The following is an 18,131-nucleotide window of genomic DNA, read 5'->3' on the forward strand; positions in this document are numbered from 1 at the left end:
CAGAAGAACTGACATTAAGACTCACATTGACTTTTTCTTGATATTTAATAGTGGCAATACCCAAGTCAACACTTCCAGCATCTGCAGTGTCTGGAAATGACTATTCAGGAGCACGCCAATTTCTGTCTGTTATCATTCACATAAATATGCAACAAGTCCACCAAAGTTACTTGGAAATGTCTCCTAAAATCAGCCCAGTATCCACAGGCTCATTCAGTGGGGGTCATAAAGGGACAGGAGGAGTTACTTACTAAAAAATTTAAGATTTTAGTCTTTGTAGTTTATCACAACTAGAATCAAACAAACCATTATGTGAGATTTGGGATCTTGGACAGTGTAGTGTTCTATCATCAAAACAACAAAGCTGAGTTGTAGAGTCATTGTGCTTGTTCTCTCAGCGGAGCCTCAGGGAGCTGCAGATTCAATGCTGAATCACACTGTGCCTGTTCTGGTTGGGACACTTTACAGAGATACTTTATGCTCGTTTGTCCTTTCATTGGTCACCATCTGCGTGGCGCAATTTTAAAATGCCACCTGTTCTCCACAGCTGTCTTCCATTTCTCTGTTTCTTTTTTAAAAGCATCAACTCAGACTCATCTGCAGAGGATTTTTTTCTGTTTGTCAAGATGTGTCACAAACAAAACTCGTCATCACAACATGGGATTTAGATCAGTTTAATTTATTGACCCATCACATGACCAATTTTACCATCTGGTAGCGTTTGCACAGAGGCCATACTGTTCTTAGACTGTAACAAATTACTTGGGTCTAACTTTCAACATGTATGCAAATCAAACATTAACTATCACAAATATACTTCAGTTATGTTTTTAACTCTGATGGATTCCTTGACCTTGAGTAAATGTCTAATGCTGCAAAATAATCATAGTTCTGCATAGTTTATCAAGGTTATCAGACTTTTTTTACGGGGTTGTATTAAATGAAGCAAACAAACAAACCAAAAGAAAGAAAAGAAAGAAAGAAATATCTTTTTTAAACATTTATCCAGCGAGCACACTTGGTCGCAGCTTCCCCGGGCCAGTTGGACAGGATCTTAATCCCTACTTAGGCGGACCTCCATATGAGCCCGTTTGATGCTTATCAATTGGGAATCCCACTTTATCCACATTTCCAGAATCTCCTTTCTGCAAAATAGGAGCGCCAGGATTTGGGTTGTTAATGACCCCCATGAAGATCGGTACTTGTGACTTATCATCCATAAGTGCAAAGAAAAAGGGTTGAGTGAGGTGGAAAACTGGATTGGACGCCCGTGAGATGACCACAGTCGTGGCTGCCGCCGCCTCCGCACCCTCCTCGTTTATCTCCATGCTGGATTTATGCATCACGCTGGAGACCAGCAGGGGGCCATCTGCCATGTCAGCCAGGTTCGGGCTGGAAAACACGTCTCCCAGGCCTAATCCGGAGCAGAGAGCACCGTGTCAGTTCAGGAGGTTAACAGCCATACGCAGTAAAAATAACACTACACTATTAGTTCTTACCCAGTTTTGTGAAAACCTCCTTTAACTCTTGAGCGTACTCCAGTTTGAATTTGGGGACTTTCACCTGCACAGCTCTCTCTTTAGGCAGACGATTATACAAGTGAGAAATATTGAGATTCGCAGAAAGCGAGGATACATTCACCTGACCAGACAGAGGCATGACCACCAGCAAACTCATGGAGTTGAGGAACGGGAAGCTTGCTACCTGCACAAGAATTCCACATGACGCTTCAGCAAAACTTAAGCCATACTGATGATAAGCTGCGTGTGTGTGTGTGTGTGTGTGTGTGTGTCGCGCTTCCAAAGAGCACTTTACCTGAGCTTCCAGCTCTTGATCAATAAATAAACTCAGGGGATGTTTTGCATCTTCCATCATTTCAACATCAACCACGTGCTTTTCATCGAGGTGAAACACACCTCTGGAGGTATGACTTGAGTCAAACCGAGCTTTCCACTCTCCTGTGGGGAGAAAGGGTGAACACGTCACACATAAATTAGTGACAAATGATGAGAAGCATTCATATCATCGTGTTTTTACACAACTAGAAGAGTGAGACCGGAATTAAAACACATGTTATGAGCACAGCAAAATAAGGTGCACATGTTGGCCTCTCATTTCTCTTTCACCTTTAAAATGGACAGCATTGATGAGCAGCAGGAGCAAGTTGGGCGGGAGAGCGGGAAGAAAGTCAGTCATCCGTCCTTTCGTTGCATTCTCTACCCAGCCATTTATCTGCTGCAGGCTCTCCAAGATCGCCGGCTCCGAGTCATACAGCCGCAGGGATTCATTGAGAAATGCTTGTTTTGGCTTGAACCCTGGAATCAAGAAACACAAAGGATTTCAAGTGCAGCTCAGTAGGGGAGAATTTATAATGTCACAAATCAAAAAAAATAAGTCTGCTTCAGGTTGGGGGTGTGCCGTCTTTCAACTTTTAGCTTTTGGACACAGGAGAAGTCACCTTGACGCAGGAAGAGCCGCGTGGCAATTTGTACTTCATTGTTTCTCAGATGTACTAAGAGGTTGTGTAGAGACTGGTGGTAGCAGGGGAGGGTGTTTTCATGGAGGTGGCGCATCAGCAGCTCCTCCGTCTCATTTACTGCACCTGTGAAGTAGACACCAGCAATAATTAGACAGGAGCAGGACGTGTCTCCAGACAGCCATCAACGAGGACAAGATGCTGACACAATTCATCAAATGCGGTAATTGCATACGTGCTTCGGCGCCATGTGACTCGTAAAAGCCCTAGAAAGACACGCTTACCTAGAGCCAGCTGGGAGAGGGCGAGTGCTATGCTCAAAGGAGATATAATGACGTTTGGCTGCTCTGGCGAGGTCTCCAGGTTCCGCAGCAGCTGGACGCCCAGCTTCTGAATGCTGGCCGCGACGGCCTCCCGGGACTGGGAGCCGCGGCTGACCGACACACAGCCTTCACCCGCCTCCTCGTCTGACGAGGTCCTGTTGGGCCCGCCGCTTTCTGTCACGTCTGCTTTTTCTGGCGGCGCTGTGCTGTTGCTGTCGTCTTTCTGCCGGCGGGAAAGGCGGCGACAGTTAAACTGGTCCACGGGACACAGACAGTTTCAGACGGTTCTCGGCTGGCTCTAACCTCTATGGGTTGACTGGGCAGCAGAGGAATGAGGGGGACCAACGGGATCGACTGATTTTCTGCCCCCTCAGCATTCTGTTCAGCAAAGTAATCCACATCCATATTATACACAGCGTCATCAACACAGACTGAAACGATAATGCGCTAACAGACGAGTAGCTTACAGTGGCTCCGAGGCTGCAGAGACAGAGCAGCAGGAGTGTCAAGCAGAGGTCCATGTCCTCACAATGTAACTGCAAAAGATCGATGAGATTTGCTTGGAAATCGTGCTTCCTGTTCACTTTTTTGAGGAAAGACAAAAAACAAGCATAAACTATGTGTTCAAAGCACTTCAGTGTATTTTACAATAAATCAATATCTTTCTGAAGTCCCAGGACTCTTTAACAGCCCGTTGCTGTCACACATGAAATAAGAGAAGTTTCTCACCTTTTGTTTGAATTTATGTCTGACGGTCTTGAACAGTTTCACTCTACCTAGTCGCCCTCTCTTTTAAAACAGCCTAAATCATCTGAAACATGCATAAAACATGAGCCACCCATAAAACACTGTGGATCGCACTCAAAGGTTTCTCTTGAACTGCAGTCATTCAGCCACATTTCAATGTATTATTCATCTATCATTCAATAAAATGATGCTGCAGGCAATTCACTTAATGGTGTACGGAAGAAATAAAACAATTGTTTTTTGAGAGGTAATTCTCAAACAGTCTACTGTGAATGTTTATAGACATCTGCATTCAGATCAACATCCAATCTCAAAAGCTATAAACAAAAAACAAACCAAAAGTGGATTTATCTGTTATCGCACCACTGCCTGTTTGCAGATCGTATGGCAGAATCATTATCAACCATCACTCATTCGACATATTGGATGAAATTAGAACGATCAGAGTAAGGAGCAGCGTTTCAGTGGAAGCTTACCTTTTTATTGAAGTTACAAAAATACTTGCTGTCTCGTCCAAAAAAGGAGCGACCAAGTATTGTGGATGGCAGTATTCCTGAGAGTGAAAGATTGGCATTTGCTCAGCAAACAGTTGAATATTAACTTAAATCGACCGGGGCCTCATTTAAGCCACTATTTGTTTGTAAATGCAGCTGCAGAGCCTCTTCCTGGGTTAAATATTGAAGCCTGACACACGTAACTATTTTGCATATCAACAGGAATGTGATTAATGTCATGACACAACTACATCTTCGGCAAGGAACACGACAGTTTGTTTGCAAAGGTGTGATTCATTCAGCTGTGTGGGGACAAACACAACTTGATCTCTACAGAGAACAAGCTCACATTTCCCAGAAACCCCTAGGAAGTGTGTACACCCCCAGGTATACCAATTTACCAGATGCGCTACAATTGATCGCTCAATAGACAAATCATGGCCAAACTCTCTAAAGGATTATCATTCCGATGAGAAAGAAAACCAAAATGTGGATTGTATTAAGTTCATTTGATCACTTTTTAGGATTGGACCAAAAGGAAGCCTTTAAGGTCACATGACTGCCATTTGCAAACATACAGAGGACTTTGTCCAATCTGAGCTCGACCGATTTAGCTCCGCTTGTAGGAGAAGATGAACTGAGAAGAACTGGAGCAAAACATGACACACAGATTCTTATTAATAAACCTAATGAACAGGGTTTTCTTCTTTCGGCTTTTGAAAAGATTAAACATCAAGTGGAACCAATTATCTGTGTGCAACTACAAAATCTATCTTTAAGAAATACGATTGATCTGTAATCCCAGATTTGCTATAAAGACGTCTCAAAAAGTGTGGATTTGTTATTAGAGTGTTCTAGGGCTTCGACAAATAAACAGGTAAGTGGGAAATACAAGTTGCACAAGTGATTGTTAAATACTACCCAGCTGTGAAAGCCTTTCAGGCTGAGTGAGTTTAGGTGGAGACGGGAGTTTGAGTCTACTATGAAGTGATTACCGTACACAAGGAGCAGCAGTTGAAACCACGTTTATTGAGTCAGAAATTCTGTTTGTATGTAGTTACATAGAAAGATTAAAAGAAACTTCATCTTGGCATCGACTGTTTCTATGTTTGTATGTTAGCTTTCTTACACAGAGTCAGGATTGAGCTTGAGCAGCAACACACCCAGCCAGGGCCGGTCCAGACCCACTCCCAGGGTAACGCTGCTACGGGTTCTGAGTGCTAAATCAAGAGTACCTAAACACAGTTTAGAAAGTCCTGAAGCAAATTCAAGTAATTTATTAGTGGATAAAAACATTCAGTCTTTTTAAAATCCGAGTGACAAATCTAAAGGTTACAATTCAGGCCATACTTGTGCAGTAGATTAAAGGCTGTGCATCGACAACTAACCTTGTAGGCGTGACAACAACCGAAGGGTCTCCTGTCCGAGAAGCTACACCGAGACCGTCGCCACGGCAGCCGGTGTCCGTTTATTGTTCACGGAGTAGAAACAGAGTACTGTGACACGACTCGCACATGATTAACGCAAACAGGAAAATTCATCTACAAATACTGCATAGTTTGATCAGTGCACTTGGATAAGCATGTTTTCTACTGAGGAAAATGGAAGGTGAGGTCGATGTATTTTTGGTTTTGTTATGCATCTATTTGGAAAAGTGTAAACACTACATAAGACCTTCCTGAGCGTGTCTTCCAATTCATATGTTTGAAAGGACGGACTGACCTAGTCAAAAGAAGAAATGACCTTGTCAAAATGAGACTTTGCCATTATATACTATACAGCTATATTCTTTTTTCTTTTCTTTTCTTTTTGATTCTTTCTGATTGAGCTTCAATGTACATGATAAAAAGTCAGTGGAGTGTCACACTCAGATCCAGATCCAGCAGCCAGACTGCTGAGACTGGACAACTTGTGCCTGCCTCACTCAGAGAGCAGTTTAAAGGAATGGCCAACCTGCCCAGCCAGCACGACTGACCCGGAGCTCAGAGGAGGCAGGGAGCTCACACTCCTGCGCGCTTCACAAATAAGACACTTGAAAGGTTGGTGGAACGGGTGCTCAGTGCAGCTGAGAGCTATTGATCTAAGCTAATAACCTAATGGCACCGTTCTCGGAGCCCAGCAGCAGCAGCCTTTTGGTGGGCAGAACCGCCAGGCTGGTCAGAGTGCCGCGGAAGTTCTCCGAGCTCAGCTTGGTGCTGCTGATCGGGCTCATGGAGATGTCGGCCATGGAGTACACCCCGATTTTATTGGCCACGGTTCCAGTGACGATCTCCGAACCGTAAAGGTCAAAGGCATGGATGGGGTCAGACTGGGACTTGTACTGGCGAAGCGGCTTGTGTTCAAGGTCTTTCCACACAGTCAGAGAGTAGTCGGTGGAGGAACTGATGACCAGGTTTCCTTCTGCCGCCTGGAACGGAAAACAAGAAGCAGAATCAATCATGACAGTTCTCAGAAGTCTGCCAGCAGTATGTTTCCAGTCGAGTAACCTGACACATTCCCGACACACAACGGGAAAACAGCTTGATTAAAATGTAGTTTCATGTCATTTCATTAACTTTAAGTGGCAGTCCTGCTATCAAAGTTCAAAAGTCAAACATTAGAAGTTAGTGAATCAATTAGAAAAACATAACATAGAAAACCTGTACCCAACAATGTTCCTGCATCCACAAACGAACATTTAATTGCGATGAAGTGTTTATTTTAGAATAACAGCAGCAGCTCTCAGTAAGGATTCAAGGGGTGACCCAGTGATACAAACGTGCCAATGAGAATCACAGCAGTCTTTCTAATGAGTAACCTGTGTCCATATTTGCCTAAACCTACAATCCTTGACCTAATTTGGGGTTAAATAAAGTTTGCGCAGTGTTGACAGCACATCTGCTCGGTACAACTTTCACCATCTCTGCATCAACAGTTTTGAAGAATGTCAAAATAAAAACCAGAAGAAGAGAAGCAACTTCCGGTAAATATTTTCTAGGATGTTTTTGAGACTGTATTTTAATAACACGGGTTTTTCTACCACGGTAATAATTTAAGATCTAGTTAATCCAACATCTAACGAAAGGTTGAATGGATATTAAAGAACGTCATCGGCATTATGTAATTAAAGGGCTTGTGCTTTACGTCAGGAAAAACAAAGTCTGTGATCCTTGATACACCAAGCTCTCAAAAAACAGAATCACAGTAAAACTGTCCAGTAAGTCACGAATATCCATCCAGCAGCGGCCTCAGTCAGACATGTGATGAACATTCTGTGACGTCTGCTTGTAATGCGGGTCATTCTGAGACAAAGAGTCAGTAAGTTAAAGTGCCAAAGTGGTGGACACACAGTTCACACTGAGGACCAGAAGCCCTGATTCCAATTCTACACAACAGAGGACACACAATGTCTCACTTCGCTTCTGTTTCACTGCACTCAAAACACAAGATTCTTAACACAAATGCATCTTGACATGTACTGGGGGAAAAAAAAAAAATCAAACTTCAATACAGGCTCGTGGGCGTGTTGCATTTAATGACAAACAAATGACTTGACCCCATGCAGGCGCTTGTCATGTTAGGAATTACACAATGAGAAGAGAAGCTCTCCCCGTGGCCCCCGGAGGTTAAATAACACATGACAAAGTCTGACCACAGCTTAGGGGACAACAGCCGCCTCATTCATCTCACTCACGGCATCACCCACGTTTCTGTAAACAACCTGATCGCCATCGACACCCACACACCTTTACCAAGAATACGCCTGGTCTACCTAAAGGTCAAAGTTAGTCTGTTCTTCATAGAACCCATAAAAGTAAACCTCTGTGTGCAAATTACCTTTATCGTTTGATTCAGTTGACCTCAGAGGGCTCAAGATGTGTGAAAAACTGATTATATTTTACTGCTGCATGACTGATCTGACTGCTCACCTCTGAGGAAAAACACCAGAATCTCTAACATGAAAATTAGCAACAGCAGTTCTTTTCATTTAGAATAACAGTCCTTGCTCGTCACTGTTTTGGTGATTAACCAATTGAAACTGTATTTATCAAAAAAAAAGAAAAATTACAAAAATAATTTGAAATTAATGTTTTTTTTGAAAGATTTAGAGATAGTTAAAAGGTCCGAGTTTTTTTTCTGATTCATCTCTTTTCTTATTCACTTCAATGTATTCAGTAACAGCAGCCACATTCATTAGAATGAGGTGAGAAAGAAGAAGTCAGACATCGAAACCACATAACTGAATTAATTTAAAACTCACATCGCAGAATAAGAAAATGTCAAACACATTCCACAAGTGTACCTTCATTTGGAGGATATCGCCCTCATGTGCCGGCCAGCCCCTCAATATGAGCCCCGTGCGAGCATCCAGCAGAACAATGAAGCCCGAGGAGAAACCTGCGGCCACGGTGCGTCCGGATGGGCTCACGGCCAAATACCGGATGAGTCCGGCGCTCACATTGTTGTACGCCAGACGAAACTCGTGCTGGGAACAAAAGAGAAGATGGATCACGGTCCAGTCTGGAATAACTCCACAGGGAAGACGTGTAAAAAGAGACATCGTCCCAGAAACACAGCATTGATTAATAATCATTGCTCGTATTCACCCCTGACAGAATGGATTTTGCTAAGTGACATTTCTACCTGCAGTCCAGGTTTGCGGGGATCAATGAAGCGGAGAACAGAATCTGCACTGCCAAAAACAACACTGCTGTGTGGGGCTGGCATCGTGGTGACAGCCGTGATGGGATTCTTCCCATCTACAGCTTCATACGAGCGAATGTGCTTTCCTAAGAGGAACCAATAACATGTTGTTACCAAACAGCGTTTAGGCAGTTACAATCATAGAGAACAATGTGTTGAATGCGATCAGCTGTACCTGTGTACTGGTCCCACAGGTGCACGGTGCCGTCACAGCTGACCACCTCCTGAGAAGCCTCCAGCTGTCCCACGTAGAACACCGACTTTCGATGCTCAGCGTACGTGAGCCTGGGCTCCACCTCTTGAGTCCCATCGCCATGATTATAAAGAGGCCACAGCTTCACCGTCTTGTCTTTACTTCCAGACAGGAAGTAATCCTCTCCAGCCAGAGGCGCCAAGCACTTGGTTGTGCTGGAGTGACCCGGGAAGCTCTGCAGTCTGATCTGATGGAAGTGGAAGTGAGGATCTTGCTGGTTGAGTCCGATCTCGTACTGCCAGTATGCCAGCCAGTTTCCCTGCAGGGAGCGGCTGCTTCGAGGGAGCTCCTGCTTCAGGGCGCTGTCCTCGGGGGCGGGGCCCGTCACCCAGGACGAAGCAAACGACGGCGTGCCACTGGATGGAGTGGTGAAGGTGGACGAAGCGGTGATGTTAGGGGTGGTGTGGCTGGAGCGCCCCCACGAGCTGGCCAAGCCAACGCTGGAGCTTCCACCATAGTCAGCGTCTTGAGACACCTGGATGCGATTTCCTACAAGGTGACTCCCAAATGTTCCCGACTCAGGAAGGGAGTCTCCCACAGAGGTGGAGCTTGTCGAGGGCGCGGGGAACGGGCTGTAACCTGCTCGTCTCGAGGACGGATGAGCGTCCGATCTGGATGTAGAAGTGGGGTTGGTCTCTGCACCCCTGTGACTCACGCTCTGATGATAGGACTGGGCCAACTGCCAGACCAGCTCGTGATTGGGGACCAGCTTTCGAATTGCTGCGTCACCTGCAAACGTCACATCGATCACAAATCGTATCAATGCTGCTGCTTCACTCAGTATGACAAAAGATGTGCGCCTCCTACCTATGAGGCAGTAGAAAGGAATATAGGAGGCATGGGCCATCTCGGGGTTGAAAACAGTCTGCAACTCCTCCAAAACCCCCAACTCATACGTCACATTGGGCTCCTTGGGTGTACAGACATCCACCACTGTCACTTCTCCCACAATTCTGCGAGGAGCAGCTTCCAGCTGCAGCATGAGAGAAACAACCTTACTTCTGCTCCACTTCAGTCTAAAGATGTCATTTCAATAAGTGGCCTTTCATCAAAAAAGTGGTGTGTGTGTGTGTGTATTATATATATATATATATATATATATATATATATATACACACACACACACACACACACACACACACACAGACACATGCACGCAAAACACAGTCTTCTCCTATTCATAGTCATAATATTCAAAATTAGACATGAAGCTTTAAAATTAAGTTCATTAATTCATTAATTAATTCAGTTTAGTTTTGAGTCACATTGAGCTGTGATTGGCCGAGTTTTTGAGGAGCACAAACAAAAATCTATGTTCACCTGAGGCTGCAGGCAATGCAGCAGAGAAAAAATGGCGAAGAAGCGACTCAGCGTGTCAGCCATATGCTGTTGCACCATCTCCCTCCCGATGCGCAGACAGATGAGAGCCATTAGGCTGAGAGTCTTCAGACAGACGGCAGTGCGTGTTTGTACTCCGCTGGGAAACCTACGCAGCATAAGGGATTGAAGAGAACAAAGCAGTCGATGAAGGACACTTCTATCATAGCATACTTTGTCAAACAATATGCCGTATTAGTCCAGATCAATGTGCTCAAAATGCCACAAAAAGGAAAAGAGAAAAAGAACATCAGCCTGATTTTATTGCTTCACATGTTATGATTGATAATTAGCCCACGAGAAGGCGTTTGCATATTTCCACCATGTGCACTGAGAGAATGTTTGCATGTTATTTACCCCATACAGGGAGTGGTAAGCAGGTCCAGCAGAGGCAGAAGAACATCCTGATTGATCTTCATAAGCATGTCCATTAGAGTGGTGTCCGACAGAAAGACGATGATCTTCTGTGTAAGTGCGACAGCTCCGAGCAGACTTGCTTCTTTTCGTGTGTTAAGACGCTGTGATGACGGTGGAGACACCTGGAACACACGGACGAATTGTTTTAAGAATTTAGTGCAAAATAATGCTAGAGAGAGCAGAAATACGAATCATCCATCTATTTTTCCTGGCCTACCAGATATCCGATGTAAGGCAGATACTGGTAGGTGAGCACGGGCTCGCCATACAGCTGAGCGATGTAGATGAGACAGTCCAGCACAGGTCCAGCTGTGTGGTCACCAACCACAGGTTTCTTCTCATAAACACTGCCCATTCCTACACCCTCCAAGCTGCTCTCCTCAGTAACAGGTGCCACAAACTGGTGGTTTTCAAGTCCTGCAGAGATATAAAATTACGTTGAAAATGGCAAAGAAAACAAACACAAGCAATAAAATGCAAGATAACAACGAGATCTGGCTAATTTTCATACAACTTAACACACCAATGTAACAATTTGTGAGCAGTCGGAGCAAGTTTCTGGCTACGTATCGTGCCGTCACTGTTGGTCCAAGTTTTGCTGAAAGCCATCGGACTGTTTTGCAGACTGTATCTGTGTATAGAAAGACAATTTGACATCAAACATTGACAATCATCATACAAATGACTTGAAAGAACGGACATTCTTTAACTGACCTAAAAGAATCTTATGCTCTTTCTCCTCAGACTCTGATGGATCGTGGTCATCCTCTTCCTGTCCACCAACAATCCCTTTCTCGGTCTCCTCCAGTGTCAGCCCATTCACAAATTCACCCTCCAGAGTTGCAACCGTGCCCACTGATGTTTCAGTGCAACCCGAAAGCGAGAGCTCAAGGTTGAGAGCAGCTGGGTCACCCATCCTCTCTTTGTCCTCATTAGTTTCGGTCACCTCCTCTTCCTCCAGCTCTGCTCCCTCCTCTCCTTCACTGGCGTGTTTCAGGTCCTGGCTGCTGTCGGCTGATTTCAGACTGGCTCGATCCCGCATTGAATCGTCACCTAGAGACAGTTCACTTGTGCTGCTTTTGTCACTTAGCTTCCCGACACTTAAAGACTCCTGGTCTTGATCCTTGGCTGCAGAGTTTTGGCTGGACTGCTTCCCAGCAGTCACTCCTGCTCCATTGTTGACACAGAACCCGTTCTGAAAGTCCTCGGTCTCGGACAGGAACACTTGATCGTTCAGACTGATGCCAGAAGAGTAGTTAATCAGCCCACTGTCTCCTACCACCCCGACTCCTCCACTGGCTCCGCCACTACTCCCACCAACTGACCCAGATGACGCCCGCACCTCGCCACACTGAAAGTCCTCTTCCTCCTCCTCCCCCAGATTACACATGCCAGACCGAATACCTTTCAAAGATTCGCCCGCAGAATCTGTGACACTGCGTTCAAAGCCTGTGATGACCTGCAGCACATGGGGGAGGAGGTTGGAGAGGAAGGCCTGCAGGCCGAGCCTCACAATCAGCTGCAGGATGAAACAGTCCGTATAAAGATAGAAGCGACCCCGAAGGCAGTGAGGGTTTTCATACACGTTGATTAATGGCTTCAGTAAGTACTTATTGGCATTTCTGGGGCCAAGTACTTTGGAAATGGGCTCAAAAAGGTACCAGGCTGCATAAACAGCTGTTGACTCCTCAAGCATGAGTGCGAGAATGAAGGGCAAGAGAATTTCAAGGCCCTCTGCAGTTATGTCACTCTGCAGCAGTGCTTCCAGCTGCTGCCACAGGTGAAAGACAACGTCCCTTCCTTGAAGACAACCCATCGTTCCCATCTTGGTATGGTAGGAAAAGATAAAGCGATGGAGAGCCGCAAAAAAAGGAGGAAAAGGGAAGGGGGTGATGAAGGAGTTCAACAGCTGGTGGGGGTTTGGGGGAGGGAGACCATCACAGATGGGATCATATTTAAAAAGAAGGGGACTGGGGCAATCTGGAAATTCTGTTTGCGCTACTTCAGAGTTCTTCTCTATGAACAGAAGCGTCTCGAGAGCATGGTGCAAAGACAGTGGCACATCACGGAGACTGGCAGAGCATAGCTTCATGACAGCTTGGAAACGCTGTCGGAGTGGGGCGCTTGGCTTCAATCCTCTCAGTTTAGCAGAGTAAAATATCTCAGCGATGAGAACGCCAAAGGCCTGCATGTCTCTTTGGTAGAGTTGTGTGAGAGAGGGTAAAGACTCATTTATCAGGCCCCCTCTTGTACTGCCAGTAGAAACTACAGAATGCCCAACTTCAGCATGAAGACATTTCACCAAGAAATTGTTCAGCTTCTCCAGCTCCTCCAAAGGCTGCAGCGGGTTGAAACCTTCAGGGAGAGTGATCTTAATTTCCTCTGCATTGGTGGCAGTCACATGGCCTTCCACATGCTTTTTGTTCACTGGTCCACTTCTTTGTAACATGGCACTTCGTAAACTAGGTCCCACGCCACTTGTGAAGTCACCAGGAAATGAACTTGGAGACTGTGATACAATAAGTGCCGTGTGCTCGCCTCCTGCTTTTCCTTCCATGGTACTGATGCTGGGAAGTGGTACAGAGCAAGATGCAGTAGTGGATGAGCCAGTGGTCGCTAATGAGTCCAGGGCTTCAGTTCCTTGCTCAAGTTCTTCATCTCTGTCCACCATAGTCCAGCTGCTGGACTCGCAGCCTGTGGACTCTGGCACCATTCCATCCACAGTGTCAGTCACGGTGTCGATTGGAGGGATTTGGAGAGAAGGCACATTAACAGCAGCAAGACCAAGGAAAGGAGGTTCTGCTGGGGCATACTGGGTCGGTGACAGGCGGGGTGGGTGAGGCTGGTCAAACAGCTGAACTACACCATAGCTAGTGAGATTGGTGTGGTTGTCCACAAGATGCAGGCACACATTCTTGGCCTTGACAGCTTCTTTCCCAGACAGCTTATAGCCAAATGTGAGGTCTATCCATTGATGCAAATGCTGGGATACCTCTCTGCTCTCCAGAAGGCGGCGATGCACCTCAATAAACTCTTCACAAGACTTGCACCAAGAAGGCACATCCAGGTCTGGCATGTCAGGGTGGATGGAGCGAAAAATGGAGGGATCTGTGTAGAACTCTGGAATGCACTCGTCAGGGGTCCAGCTCTGCATGCGCTCCATACTGGCTGGGTATTCATTGGGCTCCCACTGGGATCTTACATGGCTGCACAGAACTGATTTGGGCGTCTGTCTGGCTTTGTAGACATAGTAGGTGATGTCTGAAAGCACGTCAGATATGTGATGAGGTACGTGAAGGTGGTCAGACTGCCCTGAACTGCCAGAACCTCCACAGCCACCAAGGTCTCCACTTACACCACCTCCACCAACGCCGTTTCCCGCTGCTGCTGCCAAAGCCTCTTTGGTCATCTCGTATGTAAAGTCCAACTGCTTGTCTCCCTTGTTGAGCCTAAACTTTGACCTCCTGAGGTCCCGAAACTTTCCAAATGGCACAGTAAAATCCACCACCCACGGCAGCACCGGGTGATAATTCGGGTCACCTTCTCTCCGTCCTGCTAACCTGTTCAGTTCCATCAAGTAGCGAAAGTTGCTGACACGCCCATGGACCCAATCCAGAACGAGTGTCTTCAGCTCGCCGAAGCAGTCGTTGCACAGTCTCTTGTTCTCTTGGCTTACACAGGCCTTTTCACTCGGCAACATTCTTTTTGGCTCTTGTCTGCCACTTGCTGCATTACTGTCCATCCCGAGTTCCTCATAATGTGTAAGATTGATCTTAAGACGGCTGCAGAGTTGTTCGTCAACTGCTATGTCCTGAAGAGACAGCTCTCCACATGACAGGCCAGCTGCATGACATGCCTGCAGAGCTGTTAGGAGCTGGTAAAGAATGAACAACACTTTGGCATGGCTGTTAGCAAGCTTGGCTGGGCTGAAAGAAACAATGTCGTGTAGGGAATACTGAGTGTAAGGAAGAATCACATACAGCATTTCTGCTGTCTCCAGCAGACACTCTGCAGGCAGAACATTAGGACATAGCTGGTCAGACTGTGACTTGGAGAAGCATGACGAACCAGACGGCAGGTAGCTTTCCTTCTCTTTCTCTCTGGCTGGAGAGAGAGATGGTGACGCTCTGTCGGATGAGATGAACGTAGAATTAAAGAGTTTCTGTAACGCATGACGCACTGCATCGACAGCAGCGACGTGCATCTGCTCACTGGCTCCTGCATATGTCTGCACAAGTTTTTGGTGCATTTCACGCCATAGATTCCTGAAAAAGGATAAAAACACAGAACACCAATTACTATAGCATACATGACTGAGTTATCAAATTTTTAACACCAATTTATCACACAAGACAAGACTCAAAAATAAACATGAAGTAACATAAAACATAAAGTCTTTTGTCTAATTTTCAAATAATCTCAATCTACATTTCCAATTTTCACATTTTTTTTCATGGAAGACTACAAAGAATTAGATGTACCTGACATTATGCTGTGACACACACTGCATGGTTTTCACATAGGAACCCTGTGACAGCAATTCCATCTGCTGGTGGAACGGGTCCCTGCCGAGTCTGTAGCTCAGCTTGCTCTTCCTCACACCCTGGATACACACTCGAGTCCATCCTTGGGGCAACTTTGCTTGGGAGGACTGAAGGTATGTGCGAATTTCTGCCTCACTGACGCTGTCAAAGCGAGCACAGCGCATTAACCTCCTCTCCCTCAGGCCCGTCACCCAGCGCACAGGAACAAGGGCTACAAGTTCCTGAGGACGGGGTCCGGGGCCCTGCTGCCGCTTGTCAACACCCAAGTCTTTCTCAACTGTGTGTATCAACCAATCCATGGTGAACGTCCAGGTGCTTGTTCAGCGTTGCACAGTTTTCTGCTACACTCAACTCGCTGGTTCCCACTGGAAATGGGTTTCAAAAACCCATGGATGAAGCAATAAAGGTCATCAAGGCCAGAGCTAGCCTCCTCTTCTGACTGCCCCTGTAAGCAAAGGAATGAGAAACATGAAATGAAAATGAGATGAACGGTAATATTGAACAATGGACGTATGTCACAAAGAGAAATCTAAGTCCCTGCCATGTGAAGAATGTAATGCTGCTGAATGAATGTGCCTATTTATACTTATCCATAATAGCTTCCTGGAAAAAGAGTTGGCATTGTGCATTTCTGCAAGTGTTAGTCACATTACAGCGTGTTTCCATTTTAGAAACAAAGACACCCTGCACATCTACATTACAGCACTAACTTAGACTGGCATGAGTTTTATCAGATAAGACACAAAAACACCATGGATGGGTTTGTGAAAGACAATGCTTGGAAATAGAACAATATCATTCAAAAAGGGCTGGACTTCAGTCCCCTGAAGTAATTAGTTACATTTAGCTGTATATTTCACAGTATTTGTGTAACTGAAGTTTATAAAGATTGCTTTGAGCCTCAAGCTTCTTTTTAAAAAAAAATTCAAAAATGTGGAAAAGTTTGTTTTTTTTCAAAGTAGATCACAGCCCTTCCAATGGCAGATTGAGTGTGTCTGTACATAGATGAATCTAACAGTACAAACTATTCAGAGACTGCACAGAGCTGAAAATGCAGGTAAAGAAGACCATCAATCTGGTGCAACCTGAGGAGTAAAGATGTTTAGCTGGAGCAATAAATCACAACACTGTGAACTTGCTGTCAGAATTTTAAAGGTACTTTTGGCTCATTAAGAAGCTACACAGCATCACTACCTTCTCTGTGAATAATGAGTAACAAACACTCTTCAGGAAAAAACAACACTTGGGAGGAAAACTGTGCAAGTCGAATACTAAATGAGTGTTCATAAAATGCTTTTTCTTGGAGGGGATAGATCTGCTAATTCATCAAGGGGAAAGCAGTGGAGACATGAAATATATAGTTATATAAAGCTTGACCTCTCGTGACATTCTTTGATAAAAGCATGGATCTATGTACCAAAAAACAGGCATCATGAAAGTAAGATGTTACATCACTTTATTGAAATAAAAAATGGAATCAGATCCCCGAAGAACTCATGTATATTCAATCACCTGTTTTACTTATATTATTCTACTGCTGTTTCTACACGGCACCGTCTTCTCTCCAGTGAAGTCAAAGAATTCTAAGCATCATATTGGTTCTATGACCAGTTTTATTCTTGGAGAGCATGTTCTCCAGATTTGTGAAAAACTTGAGGTCAGCTGACACACATTTAGAGCTTCTGCCTTATCAACACAGCCGAGACATTCAGACCAAACTTCACGTTCAGTCCTCTGATCAGTACTTTGAAGAAAGTGAAAGTCAGTGGCTGCTGTGCAGGACTGGCTTCCAGCTGAAAAATAACATTCACGAAACCAAAATACCAGTAAATGTTAGAAACAATACATATACTGTACAGATGTATTTCGACAATATCCGCAGCTCTGAGTGATTGAGTAACGAAAGCGGGTGTAGACTTTATAGAGCAGAACATTTAGGGAAGTAACTTCGAAACTTGACGAAGCTAGCAGTTAGCTTGCCCGAGAGGCTAGCGATCATATGCATTTACTTACACGAGCACAACAACACGGCCGCGCATTTGCTAAATTCACTGACAGCAGGCCAACCCGTGGCAGCCGGTTCGCTGTAACTCCGCTGTAATTACAGAATAACAGCAGAATGTTTATCCGGGTCGCTCACCTCACCACTTGTAGCATTTGACAGCTAGCTAGTTAGCGCGGAGCTAACGATGCATTCCGCCCCGACGCATGATAAACTGCGTCAACGTTCATCAATCAGCGACATACGGCGAGGTCGCGTGCGTGTGCATGTCCATCCTCCGATGTTTGCAGACGAGTGTCAGCGTTCAGACGACAGGAAGTCAGCCGGCTGTGTTTTGTTCGGAGCTAGTTGGAGCCATGTTTTAGAGAGGGATGCCTCACGTGACACAACAGCAGACCGCTCTCATGTGACTCTCGCGCTGGATCCAAGGACAGGAGAGTGTCCGCGGCGCGTGCGCCCAGCCTCACCACACAAACAGAGATTCTTTTCTAAACAGCATGTTTCTCTTTAATCCTTTTCCTGTTTTTAATTGTTTAAATATCAAGCTTGAATACACATATTGTTGTGCCCAGCACAGATTTGTTCAGACTTGTCAGAGACACGTTTGAAGGCCTTTCTAATTGCCGTGAGACTGGGTTGCGACACACTCACCCCAGTTTAGAGAGAACCCAGCAGAATACAATAAAAAATACTTTATTTAATCCCAGTGGGAAATTATTGAAAGGAAATCAAGAAACCCACACATGCATAGTGAGGAAAGGCATCAACACAGACAGGCTCCTATCCATCCATAACATGTGAAACATTGAGATGTG

General features: G+C 45.3%; 2 protein-coding genes across 3 annotated transcripts; both read right to left on the minus strand.

Annotated features, from left to right (window-relative positions):
• Positions 1-665: 665 nt before the first annotated feature.
• Positions 666-3,411, minus strand: serpinf2b (serpin peptidase inhibitor, clade F (alpha-2 antiplasmin, pigment epithelium derived factor), member 2b). The gene is made up of 8 exons (XM_030108900.1): positions 3,267-3,411; positions 3,103-3,177; positions 2,761-3,022; positions 2,459-2,602; positions 2,127-2,315; positions 1,816-1,958; positions 1,500-1,704; positions 666-1,414 (listed from the first exon to the last, which is right to left on the minus strand). Exons 1-8 carry the CDS (start codon positions 3,318-3,320, stop codon positions 1,062-1,064), a joined length of 1,425 nt encoding a protein of 474 aa, XP_029964760.1. The 5' UTR covers positions 3,321-3,411; the 3' UTR covers positions 666-1,061.
• A 1,639-nt stretch (positions 3,412-5,050) lies between these two features.
• Positions 5,051-17,690, minus strand: wdr81 (WD repeat domain 81). 2 transcript variants are annotated; one of them, XM_030108330.1, is made up of 12 exons: positions 17,455-17,690; positions 15,252-15,759; positions 11,485-15,035; positions 11,294-11,401; positions 10,988-11,187; positions 10,711-10,892; positions 10,297-10,462; positions 9,784-9,949; positions 8,899-9,705; positions 8,664-8,809; positions 8,323-8,505; positions 5,051-6,447 (listed from the first exon to the last, which is right to left on the minus strand). In XM_030108330.1, exons 2-12 carry the CDS (start codon positions 15,611-15,613, stop codon positions 6,121-6,123), a joined length of 6,198 nt encoding a protein of 2,065 aa, XP_029964190.1. In that variant the 5' UTR covers positions 15,614-15,759; positions 17,455-17,690; the 3' UTR covers positions 5,051-6,120. The 2 variants fall into 2 exon arrangements, with proteins under 2 accessions (XP_029964190.1, XP_029964191.1); XM_030108331.1 differs by lacking the exon at positions 17,455-17,690 and adding an exon at positions 17,328-17,421.
• Between the last annotated feature and the right edge of the window lie 441 nt (positions 17,691-18,131).

This window comes from Salarias fasciatus, chromosome 14 (assembly GCF_902148845.1).
Source record: "Salarias fasciatus chromosome 14, fSalaFa1.1, whole genome shotgun sequence".
NCBI lineage: Eukaryota > Metazoa > Chordata > Actinopteri > Blenniiformes > Blenniidae > Salarias > Salarias fasciatus.